The following is a 21,543-nucleotide window of genomic DNA, read 5'->3' on the forward strand; positions in this document are numbered from 1 at the left end:
TCTTATGTTCTTATGGATTCTATAAACCATTCTGAATGCAGCAATTCACTCTAATGTATCAACATCACAGAATTTCTGATATTTAATTTTGGTTAGTTGCCTTGTGTATGTTTTTAACAAAGAAAGGAACCATTAAAACTGTTTAAATAAATATTTCCTGTAGAATATATATATATATATATATATATATATATATATATATATATATGCACAGAACTGAGCTTTTGCTATATTATTTTAAATGATTTAATTCAAGGTTTACACTTAGTATCTGATTAGTGTATTTTCCCTCACATGGATTTTGTTTACTTGGATTTCTTTAATTTACAGATATAAGATTTTTGTGAGGCTTTTTATTTTTAACTTGTTGAGCTAAATATTATTTGAGCTGAAGACTTTGTTACTTGGACTAGATCAATGTTAATTCAGGTGCTTTGACCTATGTGAACTGTGGATTCTAGTTATGAAACTAAAAACTTAAGAAATAACTACTTGCAGAATAATTGTGGGACAAATAAAGAATCTGAGATCCAAAAACATTTAGAAACTTTCAACTGACCTTCCAGGAATTCAATTAAGAATATCCTAAATATCCAGAATTTTTGAAGAGCATATTAAAAGAGACTTAATGAAATATAAATTTAAAATGGTTGCAATGCACCACCATAATTATTTTCAAATCTTAGGGGGCAGTTAATATGCCAGGCAAATTCCAGAAGCCTGTTAATGTTGATTTAGCCAACTTCAGCAACTGGGGAATTGTCCCTGAAGCTCATAGAGTAAAACAATAGTAAAAAGAACAAAGGCTGAATCCACAAAGGAAATTTTAATAAAGGAAATGTTAATAAAATAGAGAAACCAAATAAATAAGTGGATAACACAGGCATGAATAAGTACAACTGTATTATTCTACTGAATACACATAAAAATAATAAGGCTTAATTGAAATAATATTTTCAGATATAATCAACACATTTTAGAGTCGAAAAGGCCCTTGGAGGTCTTCTAGTCCTACCTCCTGCTTCATGCAGGAAACTGTTGCAGTATTCCTCAAAGATGTTTGAAAACTTCTAGTGAAACATAACTTTAGCTAAAATATCCCTCCATCAAAGAGATCTTACAGTTAAGGGATTTCTCCTAATCTCTAGTCTAAAACTGCTTTCTTGTAATTTCAATCCATTTGCCCTCCTTTCAGGAGCAACAGAAGCTCCTCTTATTATGTGACAGCCCTTCAAATATTTGAAGCAGTGATCATATCTCCACTTAGTCTTCTTTGCTCCAGACTAAACATACTCAAGTTCCTTTAACCATTCCTTATGGAACTTGGTTTCCAGATTCCTCGCCATCTTTGATGTCCTTCTCTGAACCTGTCCCAGGTTGTTAATGTCATTCTTAAAATGTGCCCAGGTCTATGCACCATTCCAAGTGAGGCAGGACTTGTGAGCACAGAATAAGGTGAAATTACATCTCTTATTCACACACACACATGCAAAACCAGGCTAAGGGAGACCAGCCCAGTTTTGCATGCACATGTGAACTGCCAGGATTGGGCCCAATTCCAGTGGCATCATAGCGGCAAACCCAGCTATGGAGCTTCCTTTCTAAACAGGGTTAGGAGAGCAAGCACTCTCCTAATCCCATTTATTTGATTGTGCGTCAGCCGGGGCTGCTTGCAGTCGTGGCTGGCAGACTCAAGGAAGGGAGGAGGAATCTCCATAATGCATCCTGCACTCACACTGTAGAGTATTGGAGTTCCGGGGATGGGGTGACATGTCCTGGAACCCCAACCCTTGAAGTTACCAGCAGGAACCAGTGCTTGTCTGGGCGGGCGATCTGCCCACCCAAGGAAGGACAACTGCTCATGTGTGGGGAGTGCTTTCAGGAGTGCTTTCAGGCTTCCTCCTTGCAAACCGGGTAGCCTTTTTTCACTGGTCATGGGAAAGGGCTTTATGCCTCTGATATTGCCACTTTTTAAGTACCTGGATCAGAGGGCTGGTTCATGTTCACCTATATCATTTTCTATACCACTGCCAAGCCAGGACTCCCCCATTCTATACTTGTTCATTTGAGTTTTCTTACTAGAATGCAGAACTTAACATTCACTGTTGAACTACATCTTATTTGTTTTGACCCAATGTTATGTTAAGAGGTCTGTGTGGACATGTGTCAGCTATCACAGTCTGTGGCTATGCTTTGCTCAAGTGAGGGAAATTAGTGTCAAATGGGTACAGACTAATCAAAAGAAATAAAATGCTGCGAGAAAGGTGGTTTTGGCATGGATGCACTGAAAGGAATCGAGGAGGGTAGACATGTGTTATTGAGAACGAAGAGTTGCTTTATTGAGGAATAATAGGGATACAGAAAGTGAAAGCGGGGGGTGATTAGCTTTAATCCTGGGATGGGAAGAGAGGCTTGGGGGTTAGAGAAAGAGAAAGAGAAAAGCCATTTGTCATAGCTTCCTGCATCTAGCTGTCTACCTGTCATAGCTACCTACTCTGCTGGCTCAAGCACAAGGCAAGCAATGAGGTGTGCACAGGCAGAGTGGGATGCAGAGTCTGATGGTAGGGTACACACAAATTTAAGGGTGGCAAGGGTGACAGGAGCACAAGAGCATGATGCCCTCTTTGGGAGGTGGGGGTTATAGGCAAAAACATACCCTTGAGAAGTTTAGATGGGGGAGACTGATAATGGGGCTCTTTGAGGAATTTTTAGGATTATAGAAGTCTTGCTTCAAATAAGACATGAATCTTGGGTATTAGGATATGACCGGGTGACTCGCTGTATGTGCCTTTAGACAAAGATATGTTCATAAATAAATTGCTGAGGGCAATCACCTGAATAGAAAGGGAGGAAGTACATCACACTGTCTGACATTCACTCTCTTATTCTGATAATGGCTGGGAAGAAATGAGAGTATAACTTTTGCTTAGCCTTGAAACTTCTTATTATCTTACATGGGAGGAAGAGAGCTTGCATTCCTTTCCCTTTCACCTCTTTTCAACTCTAATTTGGGCCTGCCTGAATATGTCTCTGCCGATGCTCAGATGCAATCAGAGAGGGGGATTTCCTTTAATCCATTTGTAGATGTTTGCAAAATGACCTGAAAGGCACCATAGGAAAATGCCTTGTCAGAATGAGCTTTTGTCTGGAATGCAGCCAGCATTTCTCTTCCAAGCAGGCTAAGGAAGGAAAATGGCTAAGAGGCTAAGTTGAGAGGTACCCGGAAGCACCCCAAAATGGTCTTGCACACATAGCTAGTAAGGGTTCAAGGCTGCCCAGACCATTTGAGCACCCATTCTGTCTTCTTAAGTCTTTACTATCCACACACATATCCTGGCATTCTCTCATCTGAAAATTTGATAACCATCTTAGTCATTTATGAAAATGTTGAATAGCACAAACTCCAGGAGAGAGCCCTGTGGCATTCCACATCTTGGCTTGCGTTAGCCATGGTAGCACAAATTCAAATATTATATCATGGTAAAGGAAAATTATATCGGGGAAGGGAGATTTGAAAGGGAGAGGGGAATAAGGAGAGTGAGGAAGCGCATCAGCCAAAAGTACAGTTATGATCTCTTAACCATGGTGAGGGGATTAGGAACATTATGAGGCTGTTCACACACGAAGCCAAGGGTGGCCTAAGGCAGCCAAGCCCATTCTTGAATAAGTGTGTGAACTGCTGGGAGACGAGCCACTCCTGGTGGCAGCAAACACACATAGGGAGCCTGCTGCTTAACCCGGCCCCCCAACCTCCTCGCTGTCTGGGGAAGCCAGCGATCTTCAGGATGCATGATCAGCATGCCCAGCAAGGACAGAGGAATCTTCGGCAGGGAAGTTTAGTTTTAGCAGTCTTCCTCGCTGCCCGCATGGTAATAATCCAATTTATAACATTAACACCTGTATATATGTTAGCAATGATAACATTGTGATGCCTCATCATGAGGTTTTGACAGAGGCGTAACAAGGGAAAACGGAGCCCGGGGCAAGCACTGAAATGGCGCCCCCCGCCCCCCCAACATACTACATTATACTTAGGTTTTTCCTCAAAAGCGCCCGCCGCCGCCAAGCCAGGCCACTGACTGGCTGCCAGGCGCCAGCAAAGCAATGGGGGGGGCGTGGGTGGTGCGGAATGGACTGCTCGTGGGGGAGGGGGCGCCGACGCGCTCCCTTGACTGCTGCAGCGCTGCTGCACTGAGCAGGAAACATTTGTATTAACAAAAAAATTTAAAAAAAATTTTTTTTTAATTTTTTTGTCATAGCGGTGCCCCCCACGTGACCAGAAAAGATGGCGCCCGGGGCATGTGCCCCCCTGCCCCCCTATAGTTACGCCTCTGGGTTTTGAAACATTTCTAGCTGGATAATCAGCCTGCAGCTAGCACCTGAAGAAATTTTCAGCAATCAACCTGAGACCTCAAGAGTCTCAGGATACCTGTGTTGTCTTATCTATCTATCTATCTATCTATCTATCTATCTATCTATCTATCTATCTATCTATCTAATAATGCATTTATTTATTTAATACATTTAATACATTGGCATAACAATCCTTCTGTCTTCATGTGGGAATTGATAGGAAGAGAGGCCACACAGGATAAACAACCACCAAGGAATGGTTACATGTTTGAAATAAATGTAACACTTATTTCCTTTACACAGAGCTGCATAATACAAATCTTCCAACTAATAACAGTTTCACTCCAACTGAACTTAACTGTCACAGACTCTCTCCCAATATGCATATGGAATATCCACTGTCCAATCACCATGGTACATTTGCTGCCTCTACCACATCTTCTTTATATATATATTTCTCTTAGGCATACCCGTAGCTAATCCCATGTATGACAGCTCTTGCAAGAGTGCGACCAGCTGCCCGATAGCAATGGGGATGGGCGGGAGAGAAGAAAATGGTGGTGGCAGCCAGCTGGTAGGGAAACAAAATGGCGGCAAATGGTGGCGGTGGCTGGTGGGCAGGGGAAGAGGCGAATAGGAAGAAAATGACTGTGGCAGTGGTGGGCAGATGGGTGAGGGAAGTAGTGGCTGGCTGGCAGGCAGGCGAGTGGGAAGGCAGGTGGGCAGCAGAAGCACCGGGGTGAAATGACGGAAAAGGTTGGCTGGCAGGTGGGTGAAGTGGAGGTGAAGAAGATAAGGATGGTGGCAGGGGGATGGTGGAGGAGAGTGGGGGCAGGGGTGAACTAGAGGTGTAGATGCTCTGTGCCCGGTTCAGCTAGTTCAGCATAAAACCTCCAGTGTAACTTTATACCTTACCTGAAACATAAATATAAATATTTTCTAACTGAAATTCTAGAACAAGACAAATCCCCCATTTCACCACAAGCATTGTATTGTATTTCCTAGGATCCCAAGCATTTTTGTTATATATGTGCAGCAAGATTTAGAACAAGTTGTTCTAGTAAGAACTATTCTGCCTACTTTCCTTTCACTAACCCTACAACTGGGCTAAATTTGGTCCAAATCATTTGGGCAGTCCACAAGTTAGCCCACTCGTATGTCAAATGTTCATGCATCTGCCATCTTAAATTTATTTTTATTTTATTATTTTATTATTTATTACATTTGTACTTTCATCTCATCCCCAAACTTTCATCTCTGGGCAGTTAACAATAGTATAAAACAAGTTAAAATATATACAAAAACTTAAAACAATTTAAAAATCAACCATGAATTAAAACCTTAAAATTTAAAGAACAGAAAAAGCTTGAGTGAAAAGCTTGGGTTTTCAAATGCTTTCTAAAAATTGTCAGAGATAAGAAGATTGTATCTCAGCAGGGAGCGCATTCCATAGTCTTGGGGCAGCAACCGAGAAAACCCGTCCCCGTGTGGCCACCAGCCGAGCTGGCGGCAACTGGAGATGGACCTCTCTGGACCATGGGTGTTGGGGATCATAATGAAGAAGACATTCTCTTAGATACCCAGGGCCTAAGCCATTTAGGGCTTTATAAGTTATGACAAGCACTTTGTATTTTGCCCGGAAACCTATTGGCAGCCAGTGTAACTCTATCAACAAAGGAGTGATGTGGTCTCTCTGAGATGACCCAGAGACCAACCTGGTTGCCACGTTCTGTACCAGCTGAAGCTTCCGGACTACATACAAAGGCAGCCCCACATAGAGCGCATTGCAGAAGTCAAGTCTGGAGGTTACCAACATATGTACCACTGTTTTGAGGTCATTGATCTCAAGAAACAGACACAGCTGGCGTATCAGCCGAAGCTGATAGAAAGCACCCCTGACCACCGTGTCAACTTGAGAAACCAGGGAGAGGTGTGGATCCAGAAGTACTCCCAGACTGCGGACCTGTTCCTTTTGGGGAAGTGTGACCCCATCCAGAACAGGGAGATCAAAATCATTTCTAGAGTTCTGACCTCACACAATAAGTACCTCCATCTTAGCTGGATTCAGTTTCAGTTTATTCTCCCTCATGCAGCCCATTACTGCTTCTAGGCAAGCATTTAGGGAAGTTATGCCATCTCCTGAAGAAGTTGACATGGAGAAGTCGATTTGAGTGTCATCAGCATACTGATAACACCCCACTCCAAATCCCCTGATGATCTCTCCCAGCGGTTTCATGTAGATGTTAAAGAGCATTGGAGAAAGTATGGAGCCCATACTTAAGCTCAGATTTTGAAGAGCAACAGTCTCCAATTGACAGCATCTGGAATCTGTCCAAGAGGTAATTTCCTTGTGGAAATTGTGGTGAATGATATCATCACAAACTATGTGTTTGAGGTGTCCCTGCAACTGTATTAAATTTGGTCCTAATTGGTTCCCACTTGCACCTCCATCTGTCTGCCATCTTGAAGCAACCCCTACAACTGGGCAAAAGTTGGTTCAGATAGTTAGGCAGTTCACAAGTTAGCCCAATTGCACCTCAGTGTTGAAGTGTCTGCCATTTTGAATTGGGGTTGATGGCATCATCACAAATCCTGCCTGTGTGTCCCTGTGTGTTACTCACTACAACTGTCCCAAATTTGGTTCAAATCTGTTAGGTGGTTCCCAAGTTAGCCCACTTGCACCTCGAAGTGTCTGCCATCTTGAATTGGGGTGGATGACATAATCACAACCTACACCACTGAGGTGTTCCTTTGTGTCCCTGCAATTGCAACCAATTTGGTTCATATTGGTTCAGGCATTGCAAAGTCGATAGGGGACATACACGAACACACACAGAATGCTGGGTGATATCATAAGCCTACTTGCAAGTAGGCTAAAATGCTCTAGGATTATTCTCCATGTTAATGGGTTTGGCTCAAGAAAAGTTGTTTTACCTTTTGTAGTTCATGTACAATGAATTGTATTGTACATTGTATAGTACAATACAATGTACTATATACTGCTCTTCAACCAAAGTTCTCAAAGCAGGTTACATAGAAAAATAAATAATACATAAATAATATGGTCCCCTGTCCCCAAAGGGCTTGCAGTCTAAAAACAAATATAAGGCAGTTACCAGCAACAGGCACTGGAGAGATGCTGTGTTGCGGTTGGATAGGGCCAGTTGTTCTCCCCCTGCTAAATATAAGAGAATCAGCACTTTAAAGGGTGTGTCTTTGCTTAGTTCGCAGGGTTAATCAAATGTTCAAAATTCTGACTAAACTATTTTAGTCATGTATTCAATTTAAATCAGAATATAAGATATACAAAGTACTACATGAACACACTGAAAATGAGCACAGCTTCAGGATATGAGGAAGATTGAACACCTTGGCTACATAAAGCTTTAATCTGTTAGCACACATAATATGAAATGTATATTAAATATTTTCTGGGTTTAGCTAGAGAAGGAATTGTCATTCAGGAAAAAAATTCTGAATTAAAATGCTGAACTCATTAATTACAAAGACTGCTTTAGATTGTTGAGAGTCTATCCTTCTAGAAAGAGGTAACTGATATTTGTTTTCATTTTCTTGTGAACACTCCTAGTCCTTTGTTGCCAAGACAGGTGATTTGTCACATTTATGCTTCTGTCAGGTTGATTTTGTTGCTTCAGAATTTTATTTTTCAACTGGTAGCACAAGAGTATCATTTTTAAAAGCTTGTATGATTCACCATAAATGAGACTAAAAAACTATTTCCATTGCCTGCTAACTTTTGCAAAACATCCACACAAAAGGAAAGTCTGATGAAGGCTACTACTTGAAAGGAAACAGAATCTAAGATTGTTGTTGTATTTCCTTGTCAATAAGCAAACACAACCAAAGTCCAACCCATTCTGTCCCTTCTATTCATTTCTTTCAAAATCTGTGGTGGGTATCAGGGTTGGGCCATGGGCAGCCACTACATGTTAGTTTAGGATTCACAGTCGGGACTGGGAGGGTTGAGCAGGGAACCAGGATTGTGTGGGGATGGGGAACAGACCTGGAGCTAAGCATTGGAGCCAAAACCAGGGGTCAAAGCTCAGCAGACAAATGAGGAATAAAGACAGCCATGCACTAGGTCCAAAAAGACCACCTTAGTCCAAACAGAAAGTCTATATGTCCTTTCTGTTTGGGAGCAACCCCATTGCTCAGATGGGCAAGGCCAGTCATGGGCCTGAGACATCTATGTTCTGGTAAGGCTGCTGCAATTCAGCAGTTTGGCACACAAAGAAGCTGGATAAAGGCTCAATGATCGCACTCACATGTAATGTGGAACCACGGGTCCAATGGATGCATGGTTCCACTCCCTGCTTCCCACTCTCCCTCCCCCACTCTCCCATCCAAATTCAGACATTCAGGAGAGTTCTTTCTCTCCAGTCTCACTGACTAAAAAGAAGAGGGGGAACTGGCTGCCTGGGCTTCCTGCTTCACTGAAGGACAACCCTGGCAGCCAATAGCAGCCAAAGCAAGGGAGCAGCTTGCAAAGCAACCAGACTGTGGTGCCAGCATTCAGACATAACACTGGCACTGCAGAACCAGAAGTCCAGGAAGTGGACCTTACTACAAACCAAAGGTACAAATAACTGTCCAGGGAGGAAAACTGTGGGTCTATTTTCTTTCTGAACTGCAGTTGTCCTCATTCAGACACTCAAATATTGAAACCAGAGACCCCTCACCTCTGGTTTTATGTTACGTGTGAATGCGGCCAGAGTCTCTCAGCTTCAAACCAGGCAGTTCCTGACAAAGGGTAAAGGAAGCACATGGGTTTGTTTTTCAACAGGAGTTGTTTAGAATTTTTCCATTACACCTGGGTAGGGATGTGCAAACTGGCTCAATCTTGAGCTGGTTCAAGCTTGAGCCAGTTCAGTACAAGGGCTCAATCTTGAACTGAACTGGGCCCGGTTCAGCTCAAGGTTGAGCCAAATCCCCTGAGCTGGTTCATGGATTTGGTGTGTGTGTGTGTGTGTGTGTGTGTGTGTGTGTGTGTGTGTGCGCGCGCGCGCCAGGTGACAAATTGTGTTTAAAAAGTTCAACTTATGAGGGCCTCAGTGGCCTCAGGGGGTTATGCTGTGTCCATGGTGGGGTCTCCTCCTCCCCTCACCAGCCTCCCCTGAGTCTCACCAGGCCTGTTTTGGGGTTGTTTCAGCCCTGTTTGTATGCACAATGGCCACTCAGCTTCAAACCAGGCAGTTTCAGTTCAAATCTGAACCTAAACTAATGTGGTGGTGGGGTGGGGGTGGGTGGGGTGGGGACGAACATGCCCTGTTTGGTTTGAATCTGGTTTTGATTCAAAATGAACCGGGCAAACTGATTTTGTGCACATCCCTACACCTGGGTCATTCCTATTGCTTGTCTGGCTGAGTCCTAAGACAGGGTTCATGCCCATGTGGAGGCTAATATTACAATTCCCAATGTCTCAAGCAATCTTACAAGGCGGGGGGGGGGAGAACTTTTAAAAAAAAGATTACCTGTGGAGCTCAGACTTGACTCCGTACTTCATATTGTTCTCCTTTTCTACCTTTATGCTCCCACTTTCTACTATATAGAGGTTTTTTTTTTTACTTTAGGAAATTATTATACGTCTTTACTACAGGCAATTGCATGGACCTAGTAGAGATTGACAACGAAACTATTGCTGATTATTGTCCTGTGTTGCACCTGCAGGGAATATCAGAAATACTGAGAAGCTGAGTTATGACAAACAGCGCCAGTATGAGATAATGGTAACTGCTTTTGACTGTGGGCAAAAACGTGCAATGGAAGATGTCTTGGTACGAGTTGAGGTCAAGCCTGTATGTAAACCTGGATGGCAAGGTAAGAATTGTATATTGTTATTTCTTTAGAAATGATTTTGCAGTTTGCAGCACAAATGAGATATTCATAAAATGTAAAATGGTGGGATATAGTTTTATTGTTTAATTAGTCTGCTTTTCAATTGGTTACATTCCCAAAGCAGAGAGCAATAATTCCTAACTTTAACACCCAGTAAATTTAACATCTAGTAATTCTTAAGTTTAACACCCAGTAAACTTCAACACTACAGTAAATACAATTTAAGACAATAATTAAAACAACTACTTAAAACCAGTTATAATGCTGCGACATTTAAATATGTTGAATGTCTAAATAAAAAATCACTCCTAATAGCCTGCTAATTAGCCAAGAGCCCAGACACAGATTTTATATAATGATACATTCCATAAATTCAGAGCCACCAGTAAATGAGGTTGTGCACACGAATATGAGTGGGCAGGATGGAGGGCTGGAACAGAGGCAGGCTCCTGCCTCCTTCCCCACACACGAAAAAGCGATTCTGCCCTCTTGGTTCTGCTGCTCCTCCAACACACAATCGGTGCCACAGTGAGCAGCTGAGCAGGGATCCGGAGGAGGAGGTCTTCTGGCATCCCTCATGCACCGTACCAGGAGTGTGGTGCATTGAGGCATACTTCCTCTTCCAGGCGTTCTTGCTGCCCAGCTCTGTGTGTTCACAGGCTTCCTGCAGCCCACACATACATACAACCCCGAACCTGGGGTTAAGGGTGCACAAAATCTTATTGCTAGACGTCAGTCAGTAGAAAGGTATATATTGGAAAAAGCCTTCTCAGAAATATAGAGGAGTCAGATCATATAAGATGTTAAAGTTAAGAAGCAGTATCTTGAGTTTAGTTCAAGAAAATTGGTAGCTAGTAGGGCTTTTTCAATTTGATGTAATACAATCACAGTGTCTATTGCAAGCATCTAGCTGCTGAGTTCTGCACCAGCTGAAGTCTCACATATATCTTAGGGATATAGAGAAACTGTCTGAGAACATTCTCCAATGTAAATCCTCTTTGAATTTCATTTTCTCTTTGGAAGGAACAACCCTGAAATTCTCTTCTGAATTTCTTTTTGGAGAAATGTTGTTCCCTATAGAACTTTAGCTGGAAAGTTACCAAAGCCTTAGTGGCAAGGTATCTCTTCAGGATTTGTAACTGTGAATCAAGAAATCAAAGCTGGTAAAATATTCCCTGACCACAGGCTCCATCTGAGAATCCAAGAGAAGACCTGAATACAGGCAAACATCACAAGTGAACTGCTTATGGCCCTGGTTGGCAATCGGGTTGATGAAAGGATCAATGTAAAGATTAAGCATTGTGATAATGGGCAGCCACAAATCTCATTCTTGGTCTGCAGCTGAACAGTTTCTTATTGCTAGGGATATTCTTATCCTTAGGAATAGGGATTGCTTCTGATTCTTCCATTGAACTATCAATTCAAAGGCACACCCTGGGTCATACTGCTTCTTTACAATCAGCTTCCTGCCAGAGGACCAGGAACATTTAATCACAGGAAAGAAAAGGCAGTCATTTGAGAAACTATGTGGTTATTGCCTAGAACAACTTAAGCTATCTGTTTTGCTCTCCTGTTGCATCAAGAATAAATACATGGTTGTGTAGCCATTTCCCCTACCTCCATTAAATGTCATGAGTCCTGATTGTATGAAGTCAGCTGTAAAGTTATGCTGGCAATGGTTGCCCAAAAAGACACCCCAAACCCATTGAGATTGTTTGGTGTTATATCCAAGATCCAATGCGATAGTTTTATGTGTGCTTGTGGACCAACATGCATTCTTATGTTGCTTGATTCAGCCTGGGGAGGGAAGGCAGTGTGGTACCAGTTGCTGACTAGGGGATGTGCATGAAACAGGCTGGTTCAGTTCAGTTTTAGTCCGAACTGGACCCAAACTGGACGATCTGGCACCCCCTCGAACCCCATCTCCCGGTTCGGTTCATTATGGTGGGGGTTGCAGTCTTTTTTCCTTAATTAAAACTGTTTTAAACTTATCCCCTCTAGGGGAATTCCTTGAGGCGGTGGGGGTCCGTGGAGGTCCCCCCCCGCTGGCCTTCCTTACTGCCCAAACTGGCCCATTCAGCCAGCTATTCGGCCCATTCAGGCCTTCCCCCTCCAGTGCAGTGGCCATTTTGGAGGCCGCCACACCTGCACAATTGGCCACTGCGTGGCCTGGGTCCCCTGGAGGGGGTAAGTTAAAAAAAATGTTTTTCATTTAAAAAAAAAAAATCAGAAACCTCCTGAACGGCTGGGAGGTTGGTAAAGTCTTGGGTCGGACCAAAAAGTGGGTGGTTCAGTCCGACCCTGAACAGTCGAACCTGTTTGCACATTCCTATTGCCGACCCAATCAGTTGCTTGATATTCTTCCAGAAGGTTGACTATATATGATCCTCAAGAGCTAGAATATTTATGTGATAATTAGAATCTGCCTCTGCAAGTTCAAAGCCTGGTTGGGTTTCTTTCTGTTTCTGGTGTTATGTGTCTCTTTGTAGTTTGTCGTTCTAGCCAAAGCTTTATTTTCAGTATTAGTCCTTCTTATGACTGATTGTCTAACTGTGACCTATTTTAATAATCCACTGGGATGCAGAAGTAGGAAAAGAACATCCGAGGTAACAAATCTAGGTCATACTTTGTTGTGATTTTTTCCAGATGCTTACATGAGAATTTTACAGAGTGCAGTTCATCTGCATTGACCTTAGTGGATAGGGATATCAATCTGGCATAATGTTTTCTTTGCCATTTGGGAATTAGTGAGCATCCTATATGTAGATAAGTGTGTACATAGGAATAAGTGCAGCAATACACAACTGTGTATGATTGTCTAACTCCCTCTTTTATGGAGTGAACAACATGGGTGGAATGTAGAAACAGGAAATATCTTGACCTTGAGAATGGAGTTCAGTGTGTCTTTTTTTCCCCCCCTAGGTTGCAAAAGTGATTTCTGGTTTTTTAAGAATTCAGAGCAGGCTTAGCACTAACAAATAAATTACAGCAGAGCAGAGTCTGAGCCTTTCTCTCTCAATTCTTCTAAGCTTTAGAATCTGCAGTGTAGTGAACTTTCAAGAAAGGAAGAAAGATAATGCTTTTCTTAGAGAGCTGAACTATGTGGCCTTCTGATCTTCTGATCTACCTCAGAATGGCATTTTGTGAAAATAAGATATTCACAGACTGAAGGAATATCAAAAGTGATTTCTTCTCCAAGATGTTACACTGTCATTGATCCTTAACCACTTAAGTATCCATTGTGTATGTGTCATATGCTCAGCAAAGCAATGGCAACCTGTGATACAACTGTACATTTCATTGTTATTGATGGAGCCGTAACAAAGTCCTGACTGTCCTCTTCATTATACACTATACATCATGGATAGCTTAAGGTTACATTCCATATTGCACTTATCCTTTTTATTTGACCTGTCAATTTTTTCATTTCATCCAGGTTTCATAGAATGCATAAATCACAACATTGGTAGGCTATTTTGTAAGAACATTGAGATGTCTTTTCCAATTGTTAGGCTTCTGTTAGATTTTTTTTCTTTAACTTGATCTTAAGGTTTAATTGATTTTCAAGGACAACATGAAAATGTTTTAAATACCCCTGATATTTGTAAAATGTATATTGGATGGAGTTTTTAAAGCCAGATACATATATTCATTGAGACTCACTGTACCCTTACATGAAGGTAAATCCCATTCAATCCAATGAGTCCTATGTGTGAATAGGCCTGCATTTGACTATGCTGTGAAGGAAGTGCATCACTACAGTTCTGTGACTCTAGTAAACTCTTCTAGAGGTTGTTTGTTTTTGGTCAGGGATCACAAACTTAGTCTTTCCCACAAATAAAAGATTAATACAGCTCTACCTGACAAATGGCCAGCCTGCAGGCAGTGCAGCTCTTGTCAATGCTGGGGTGGCAGGGATGGGAAGAGATGAGCAAATGGAGCTCCAAGGAGAGGCAGCTGTGCCTCCTTTGCGCCCCGCCCCTGACCCCTGGGCGGGCTCTTTAGAATGAGCCATTCCTGTGCCTGACCCTCAAGGATAAAAGTCAGTAGAAGATAGTCCTGTTGTTTGAGATAAAAGAGCTTGTTTTGAGTTAAGCTCTTGTTAGAAAGAGAAGAAAGGCTTAGCCTAGCTCAGGAGTTAAGCTCTTGTTAGAAAGAGAAAAACAGGGTTAGACTAGCTCAGGAGCAGAGGTAGAGCTAGTTTTTTCTCCGCTGAATCATGAATAAAATCAGTTGAGAATTGAAAACCTTTAAGCTCACATACACAGTGTTGTGAGGATGGGTAAATTCTCCTTAGTACTTCAAGAAAAAGTGTGAGGAAAGGAAATTTGGTCTGTTCTTAATTTAAAGTAAAGAAAGCATTTGAACTAACAGCAGAAAGGAATAAAGTAAGTAAACAACTAGGCGAATAAAGTTCAGATGAAATAGGAAACCAGAAGTCCTTTCACCTCCAGTTTCCCAAGCTGCACGTCCAAACTCGGCAAACTGGAGGTAAGGGTGAAAAGGGACCTGCAGCTCCCTTCACCAAACTCCACTCTGAACCTTCAGTCAGAGTGGAATTTCGCCGCCTCAACTCTGGTTTTGCAGTGCCAGTGTTACGCTGGAATGCTGGCACTGCAGTTTGGGCCCAACAGCACCGGAGTTCATGGAGGAAGCTCCTCCCTCACTCTGGCCCAACTGGCTATGTGGGCAGTCCTTCTGCCCACACAGCCAGCTTCCCCGCCTCTCTGCAGTCTCACTGACTGCAGATAGGCTCCTCTCCCCAATGTTCGCATGTGGATGGGAGAATGGTGGGGGCATGGAACCATGGGTCCGTTGGACCTGCATTTCTGAGTCTGTTGAAGCTATCATATGAACTATAAATGTACCACCTATAAGAAATCTTTAAGAAATACTGTAACTGCCAAGAATACCAGCCACAATAAGTTTCTAAATACCAGCCGCAAAGTTGTATCTGTAACTAAATTAAGCAAGACTGCACTGAAACCTTGAGTCAACAACTATTGTCGTTTTTATATAAAGTGTGGTGAAGTGTCTTTTCCATCTCTACCTCTACACCTAGCCCTTGCTTAATTCATGATAGTAGCCCTTCAGCTGATTACAAATACAGATAGATACATAGATAGATAGAGATAGTTAAACCTCAAAACTCTAAATACTTTTGCAGTGCAAGTAATTCATAACTCTATTTGCAACATTTTGTAACATTTTGTCTCCCCAATTAGCTAGACCTATAAAGCTCTTTCCCCACCTTCATTATACATCCAGTAAGGAGCCTTCACTTCTTCACAACAATTATGAATGCAGCAATTGTAGAAGTTTGGCCTGAAGTGATTCATGAGAGTGAATGTTCATACTGCCACTCACCATATTAATATCTTCAACTTTTGCATATCCTCTGGCCATTTGAGTAAATAAGCTAGCATCATCCTGACACTGGAGAATAGGATTGTGACCTCATAACTGAAGAACTCTTCATTTCACGGAAATCATATTGTCACTGTTGCTCAAGGCTTCCAATGAAGTTGCATCTTCATATTCATATTCCATTTCTTCCTTTTGAAGCAACATTTTTAACTAGATGTAGAATTGGGATGGGGGGAGTAAAACTAAGCAGAATTTTCATGAGTTACAATTGTATGTAAAACATGCACATGCAACTGTGGACATTGCATGAAAATTGTGTTTACTTTGGGTTTTTTTGTTCAAAACAATTGCAACTCAATCTGAATTGTGCAAAAGACTTTAACTATAATTTGGGGGGCTTCAGAAATGATGCAGCCCTGATCTAGGCCAGGAAAGCTCCAAGTCCTGGAATCAAGAGAGTTGTGAGAGCCTGACAATTTGGGCAAGATTGCTGATTGAATTGCACTAAAATATAGGCAGAATTCCTTCATTTAAGCCCTTTCCCCAGATCCTGTGCCAATAAGTGGGACTGGGGCAGGACATAGTTCTGGATGGGGTTGTATTCCCCTTGAAGGAACAAGTATGCAGCTTGGGGTATTGCTGGACCCGGCTCTGCTTTTGGAAGTGCAGGTGGAGGCAGTGGCCAAGGGTGCCTTTTTCTGGCTTCAGCTAGTGCATCATCTGCGTCTCTTTCTCAAGAAGGCAGATCTGGCCACAGTTACCCACGTCTTAGTCACGTCATGGCTGGATTAATGTAATGTGCTGTATATGGGGCTGCCGTTGAAGAATATTCGGAAACAGCAGCTAGTGCAAAATGGGGCAGCTAGGATTTTTTATGGAGCTGCCTGCTGGGATAACATCACATCCATTTTGAAAGAGCTGCACTGCCTACCAGTTTGTTTGTGGGTCCAATTCAAGATGCTGGTTTTGACCTTTAAAGCCCTTAACAATGTGGGCCCGGGATGCCTGAGGGACCTCCTGCTCCTAAGGGTTGTTGCCCACTTGAGAAGGTCATCTGAGGGGGCTCTGCTCCTGGTGCCAACAATGCTTTGTATTTTTGAATGGTTATATTGTGCTTGTATTTTAAATCTTTTTGGTCTGATCTATGTTTTTAAATTTTAGCTTAATATTTTAATTATGTAATTTTTATAGTCTTTTTAATTTTTTTTTGTGAACCACCTTGGGATTGTTTTAATGAAAGGTGGTATACAAATTGAACAATCAATCAATCAATAGTTGTTGCTGATACCAGTTCCCTGAATTTGGGTTGAGGACTTATGGTGAGTCCAGGCCAGCAAGGACCAGGCCTGAAATCCTTGTCATCTTCAAGTTAAGTGAGGCAGATAGTGGATGACATCCAGAGCAATGAGCCACATGCAGTAGAAGCAAAGTTGTGCTAGTGCAACATGATGGCTGAGTCTTGCTAAAAAATGAGGATTTGCAGAATTGCACTATAGTGCTCTTGTGCATAAGTTTCCATTTTGAAAACCGAGGTGTGAAGCAGTTGTGCGGGGCATCCTGGGACTTCTGGCGGCTGAGCAGCCCTGGATCCCCTCAGCCCCTACCAGCTCCATGATGGATCCAGTAGTCATGTGGGTGGCTGATCTGGCCACCCAGAGCTAGGTGTTTTTTTCATGTGCAGGGAGAGTGGGCCTTGATCCTCTTTGCAAGTAGTAACAGCAACCAGCTTCTAGGGTCAGTAGAGAAGGGGATAGCAACATCACAGGACTAGGAGGCAGGCAGTGTTCCTCAATGTACAGTTTCCCCTGAAAAAAAAAGTGTGTCAGCAAAGCAATAAAAAAGGTTGAATTTTTTAAAAGGGCAAGAGTAAATCCTCTCCCAAATAGTAAACCCTCTCCCTAATGTTGCACAATTGTGAGGCCACTGTCAGAAGTGATTGCAGAAGAGAGGAAAATTTGAAAATAAAGCAAGTACTGTGGGCCAGACATGCTAGATATAACAAGGATGTCCTGGAGAGTAATGGCTTCAAAGACATGGAAGAGAAATTTGGTTTGCTTTAGAAAACATGAAAAAAAGTTAATTATCAGAATGTATGTGTGGTGGGCGGGGTGGGTCTCTGGGTCTGAGCTCTGTGGGCCCAGGCCCTGGATCTTTAAAATACCTAGCAATGAGCAAGTTCCACTGTGTTCAATTTATTTATTGACAGGCTAGGGTACACAAGACTGCAGGCTTTCGTTTGGGTTTTTCCCTATTTGTTCCCTTTATCTCTTCATCTACATGGATATTTTAAAAGCTCATACCAGATTTTTCCCAGGTTTGGTCTACCCCCCCCTCCCGGAAATTGAAACGTCTACATCCATTTTGCACATATCTCTGTGTGTGGCCCAAAGTTGCACAGCAAAGTTGCACAGCACTAACTCCTTATTATTCTATACATAGAACATTCTTTTAAAAAAAAAAAACTGCTACAAGGAAGAATTCAATGTCAGGAATTTTAGTGAATTAAAGTCTTCTTTATAAAAGTCTCCAAGACTCACAAGTGGCTCTTATTTACAGAAAGGATTAAAAGATGCCTTTAATCTTTCCTAAATTCTCATTATGTATTGTAGATTAAAAAGAAAGCCACATTTGGCTTCATTTTACAAAATTTCAACTCCAAAGCTCACATGCTTCACAAGACAAAACAAAATGAAGAGGACTTGGGGTATGGTTAAATTTTTGATTACACAAAACCGTGTGAATGCCATCACTCTGCCATCTCTTGAGGAAAGAGATTCATAAGAAGAAAAACTAATAATATCAGTATTATTCATTGCAGTATTATTCATTGGATGGTTTCTGGTGGCATGACAATAAGAACATAAGAACAGCCCTGCTGGATCAGGCCCAAGGCCCATCTAGTCCAGCATCCTGTTTCACACAGTGGCCCACCGGATGCCTCTGAGAAGCCCACAGGCAGGAGTTGAGGGCATGGCCTCTCTCCTGCTCTTACTCCCCTGCAACTGGCACTCAGAGGCACCCTGCCCCTGTGGCTGGAGATGGCCTATAGCCCTCCGACTAGTAGCAATGAGGACAGGGAGAGGAGAAGGTGAAGAGGGTTTCTGCCCTTGGCATAATACTAAGGGGCTGTCTGGGTTCCCTCTGCAGCATGCCTCCTGTAACCTTCTTCCTGTTTCCAACTAGCAATAGTGTGGTGCTTGCTTATTTGGCTGTACTCAGCCAAGGAGCTCTGGGTGCATCCACATAGGGCCAATGAAGCTGCCTGCCACTTTCATTTCCTACTCTGAAGAAAGAGAAGAAATAGTGGAGCTTGTCTACTTAAATATGCTTGGCCAAGGTGCCAAATTTGTACCTGAAGTCCCATTTAGAAGGGGCTTTTTCTGTCGCTGCCCTTTCACTCTGGAACACTTCCTCCCCCACACCCAGATTTGGTGTACCATCTCCCTTTCAGCCTTTAAAACCTTATTGAAGACATTTTTTTTCCACCAGGCTTTTGCCCTTTAATTAAAAAATAAATAAAAATCTCAGATGCTATTCTTGTTTTGTACACTGCCCTGAGTCTGTGGACTGGGTGGTATATTACATCGATAGATAGATGAGAGAGAGAGAGAGAGAGAGAGAGAGAGAGAGAGAGAGAGAGAGAGAGATTAGGGCTCTATAATCATATCAGTCCAATAGGAATATCGGACTGATATGCCCACTATTGGGCATTATTGGAAGGATTTCCGATACAATAGAAAGGAGTCTTGATAGTCAGAATACCAACTAAAATCCCTGCTGTCCTATTGGAAATCCTTTTGATAGTAATATCAGAACAAAACCATCCCTGTGGCTTAGAGATACTTTCTCTCCAAGCTGGTTCTGGGCAGGTTTTTAAGGGTTGCACCCCTGAAACCAGGAAGTGAGGATCAAGGTAACCCCCCAGAAAGCATCCACTGATGCAGCAGGTGCTTCCTCGGGAGTTACCTTTGCCCCACCCCCAATTTGGGGGGTTCAGTGCTTAAAAACCGGGTCTTTATTAACTTTTTATTTTGCAAAATCACACGTTAATTGTTTGAAGACCCATACCATAAACAAATGTGCATTATTTAACTTCAATACACTACTCTGAAAGGATCATTCCTCTAATCTGAAACACTTTGAATATTCCATATTTATTAGGATACTTGAAAATAAACTCTGCAGTTGAAAAGGTCAAAGTGTTACATGCAGCATGTGCCACTGTTGATGGCTTAAATCTTTTGGGTCACCCGACATCTGGATGAACAGACACTGGATTAGCTAGCTAAAGCTGTAAACCTGAAGAAACCTTTTATTTATAGCTTTGTAACTTACTATTAATTTATGCAGTTATAGAGAATATTTGGGTAAAAGATAACACTCTTCTAAAAACGGAAGCCTTTTGTGCCTGAGCCTGGATTTGAAATCATTTAATTCCAAATTCAGTTATTCTGGTGGCTGACTGCAGAGTAATCCTTAGAGGGCTTTTGCTCATGATTCAGAAAAATGGACGGTTTTTGTCCCAGCTGTATGGTAGCATTAACAGAGGAGTGGTGGATGAAGCTAAAATATAGATGGGTGTTTAGGTTTCAGGTCAATTTATGGGTCTGATTTGTTTTTTAAAAATCTATGGGATTTGATCTTTTAAAATATCATTATTATTATTTTGATTCACTCCCATGGAAACTGTGATGTGCTATCATACTGCCCAACATGTGATGGCACATGATGTGCTTATTTTCCTTTTATCATATAATCATTTATTTGATAGCCTAGCCAATAATAACAAGAGAAAATGCAAGAGGAGTTAATAATCAATAATACTTGACATTCAAATTACATGTCTTTAGAAATGGAATTGTCCAAGACTCTCACTGGCATGTCAAAGTCCTTTTAGACAAGCTGTGTGCATGTATAACTGGTTGTATGTGAGTGCCTCCATCCATGTCAACCTTAAGTAAAAGCGAGGCTGGACCAAGCCCCCTGGCACCCTATCCTGGGCCTTGCACAAGCACCTTGCTGTGTCAAATGAGCTCCCATACCTGATGGCACATGCAGCCCCCTCTGACTCCATGGTTATGGCTGCCGCTTGTACCCCCTCCATTCTCTTATTCTCTTATTCTTCCCCACAGTTTTTCTTCTTTTAAAACAGTGGAAGGAGTAGGAGTTATATCAGTGGTGATGACATGCCACTGTGTAGAGGAGGGGTTACTGGGAAGAGCCCAGAAACCAGTGGAGGAGGAAGCTGCTGGAGCTCTGAAGCAACTCCCCAGGGACACCCTGCCTGTCTGCCAGCTAAGGCAGCAGCTTCAGCTGGCTTCATGAACTGGACTGGCCCTAAGATGAGAAGCAGCTGATATACTAAGGAAATGTTTCAGCTTTGAAAATCAGAAGATTCAGATTTGGAACCCCTAGGGGGAGAGTAACTGGCCCTATTCATCCCCAGCACAGTATCTCCAGTGACTGTTACTGGGGTCTATCTTATGTTTCTTTTTAGATTGTGATCCCTTTGGGGACAGGGAGCCATCTTATTTTTTTATTATTTCTCTGTATAAACTGCCCTGAGCCATTTTTGGAAGGGCAGTATAGAAATTGAATGAATAAATGAATAAGATAAGATAAGATAAGATAAGATAAGATAAGATAAGATAAGATAAGATAAGATAAGATTCAACTGTATGCAGTCAAACTCTACTGCTGTTTTGTTACAGAGTATACTGTAATATATGTAGTATCCCAGGTTCAGAGATACATACAAAGTGCCTATACATACAAATTGCTTATGTGGGGCATGCATGGGGGGGCGTGTTCTAGGGTGGGGGTTTTTTTTTGTTTTGTTTTGTTTTGTTTTTACATTTCAGCACCATTTCAGCACAGCTCATGTAGCACTTCTCTGAAGGATCACTTGCCTCTGGAAACTGGGCACAGAGTTTGGCCACTAGAAGAGGGAGTCAAAAAGTCCTCATG

The 21,543-nt window shown here is 42.2% G+C and overlaps 1 protein-coding gene across 2 annotated transcripts in view; it reads left to right on the forward strand.

The window, feature by feature from the left end:
• Positions 1–21,543, forward strand: part of CLSTN2 (calsyntenin 2) — a 650,159-nt gene that overhangs the window by 491,239 nt on the left and 137,377 nt on the right. For both annotated transcript variants that reach the window (XM_053308474.1, XM_053308475.1), the window contains one exon: positions 10,042–10,191. In XM_053308474.1, the coding sequence (XP_053164449.1) occupies positions 10,042–10,191 (150 nt within the window). The remainder of the gene's footprint in view (positions 1–10,041; positions 10,192–21,543) is intronic.

This window comes from Hemicordylus capensis, chromosome 3 (genome assembly GCF_027244095.1).
Source record: "Hemicordylus capensis ecotype Gifberg chromosome 3, rHemCap1.1.pri, whole genome shotgun sequence".
Classification (NCBI taxonomy): Eukaryota; Metazoa; Chordata; class Lepidosauria; order Squamata; family Cordylidae; genus Hemicordylus; species Hemicordylus capensis.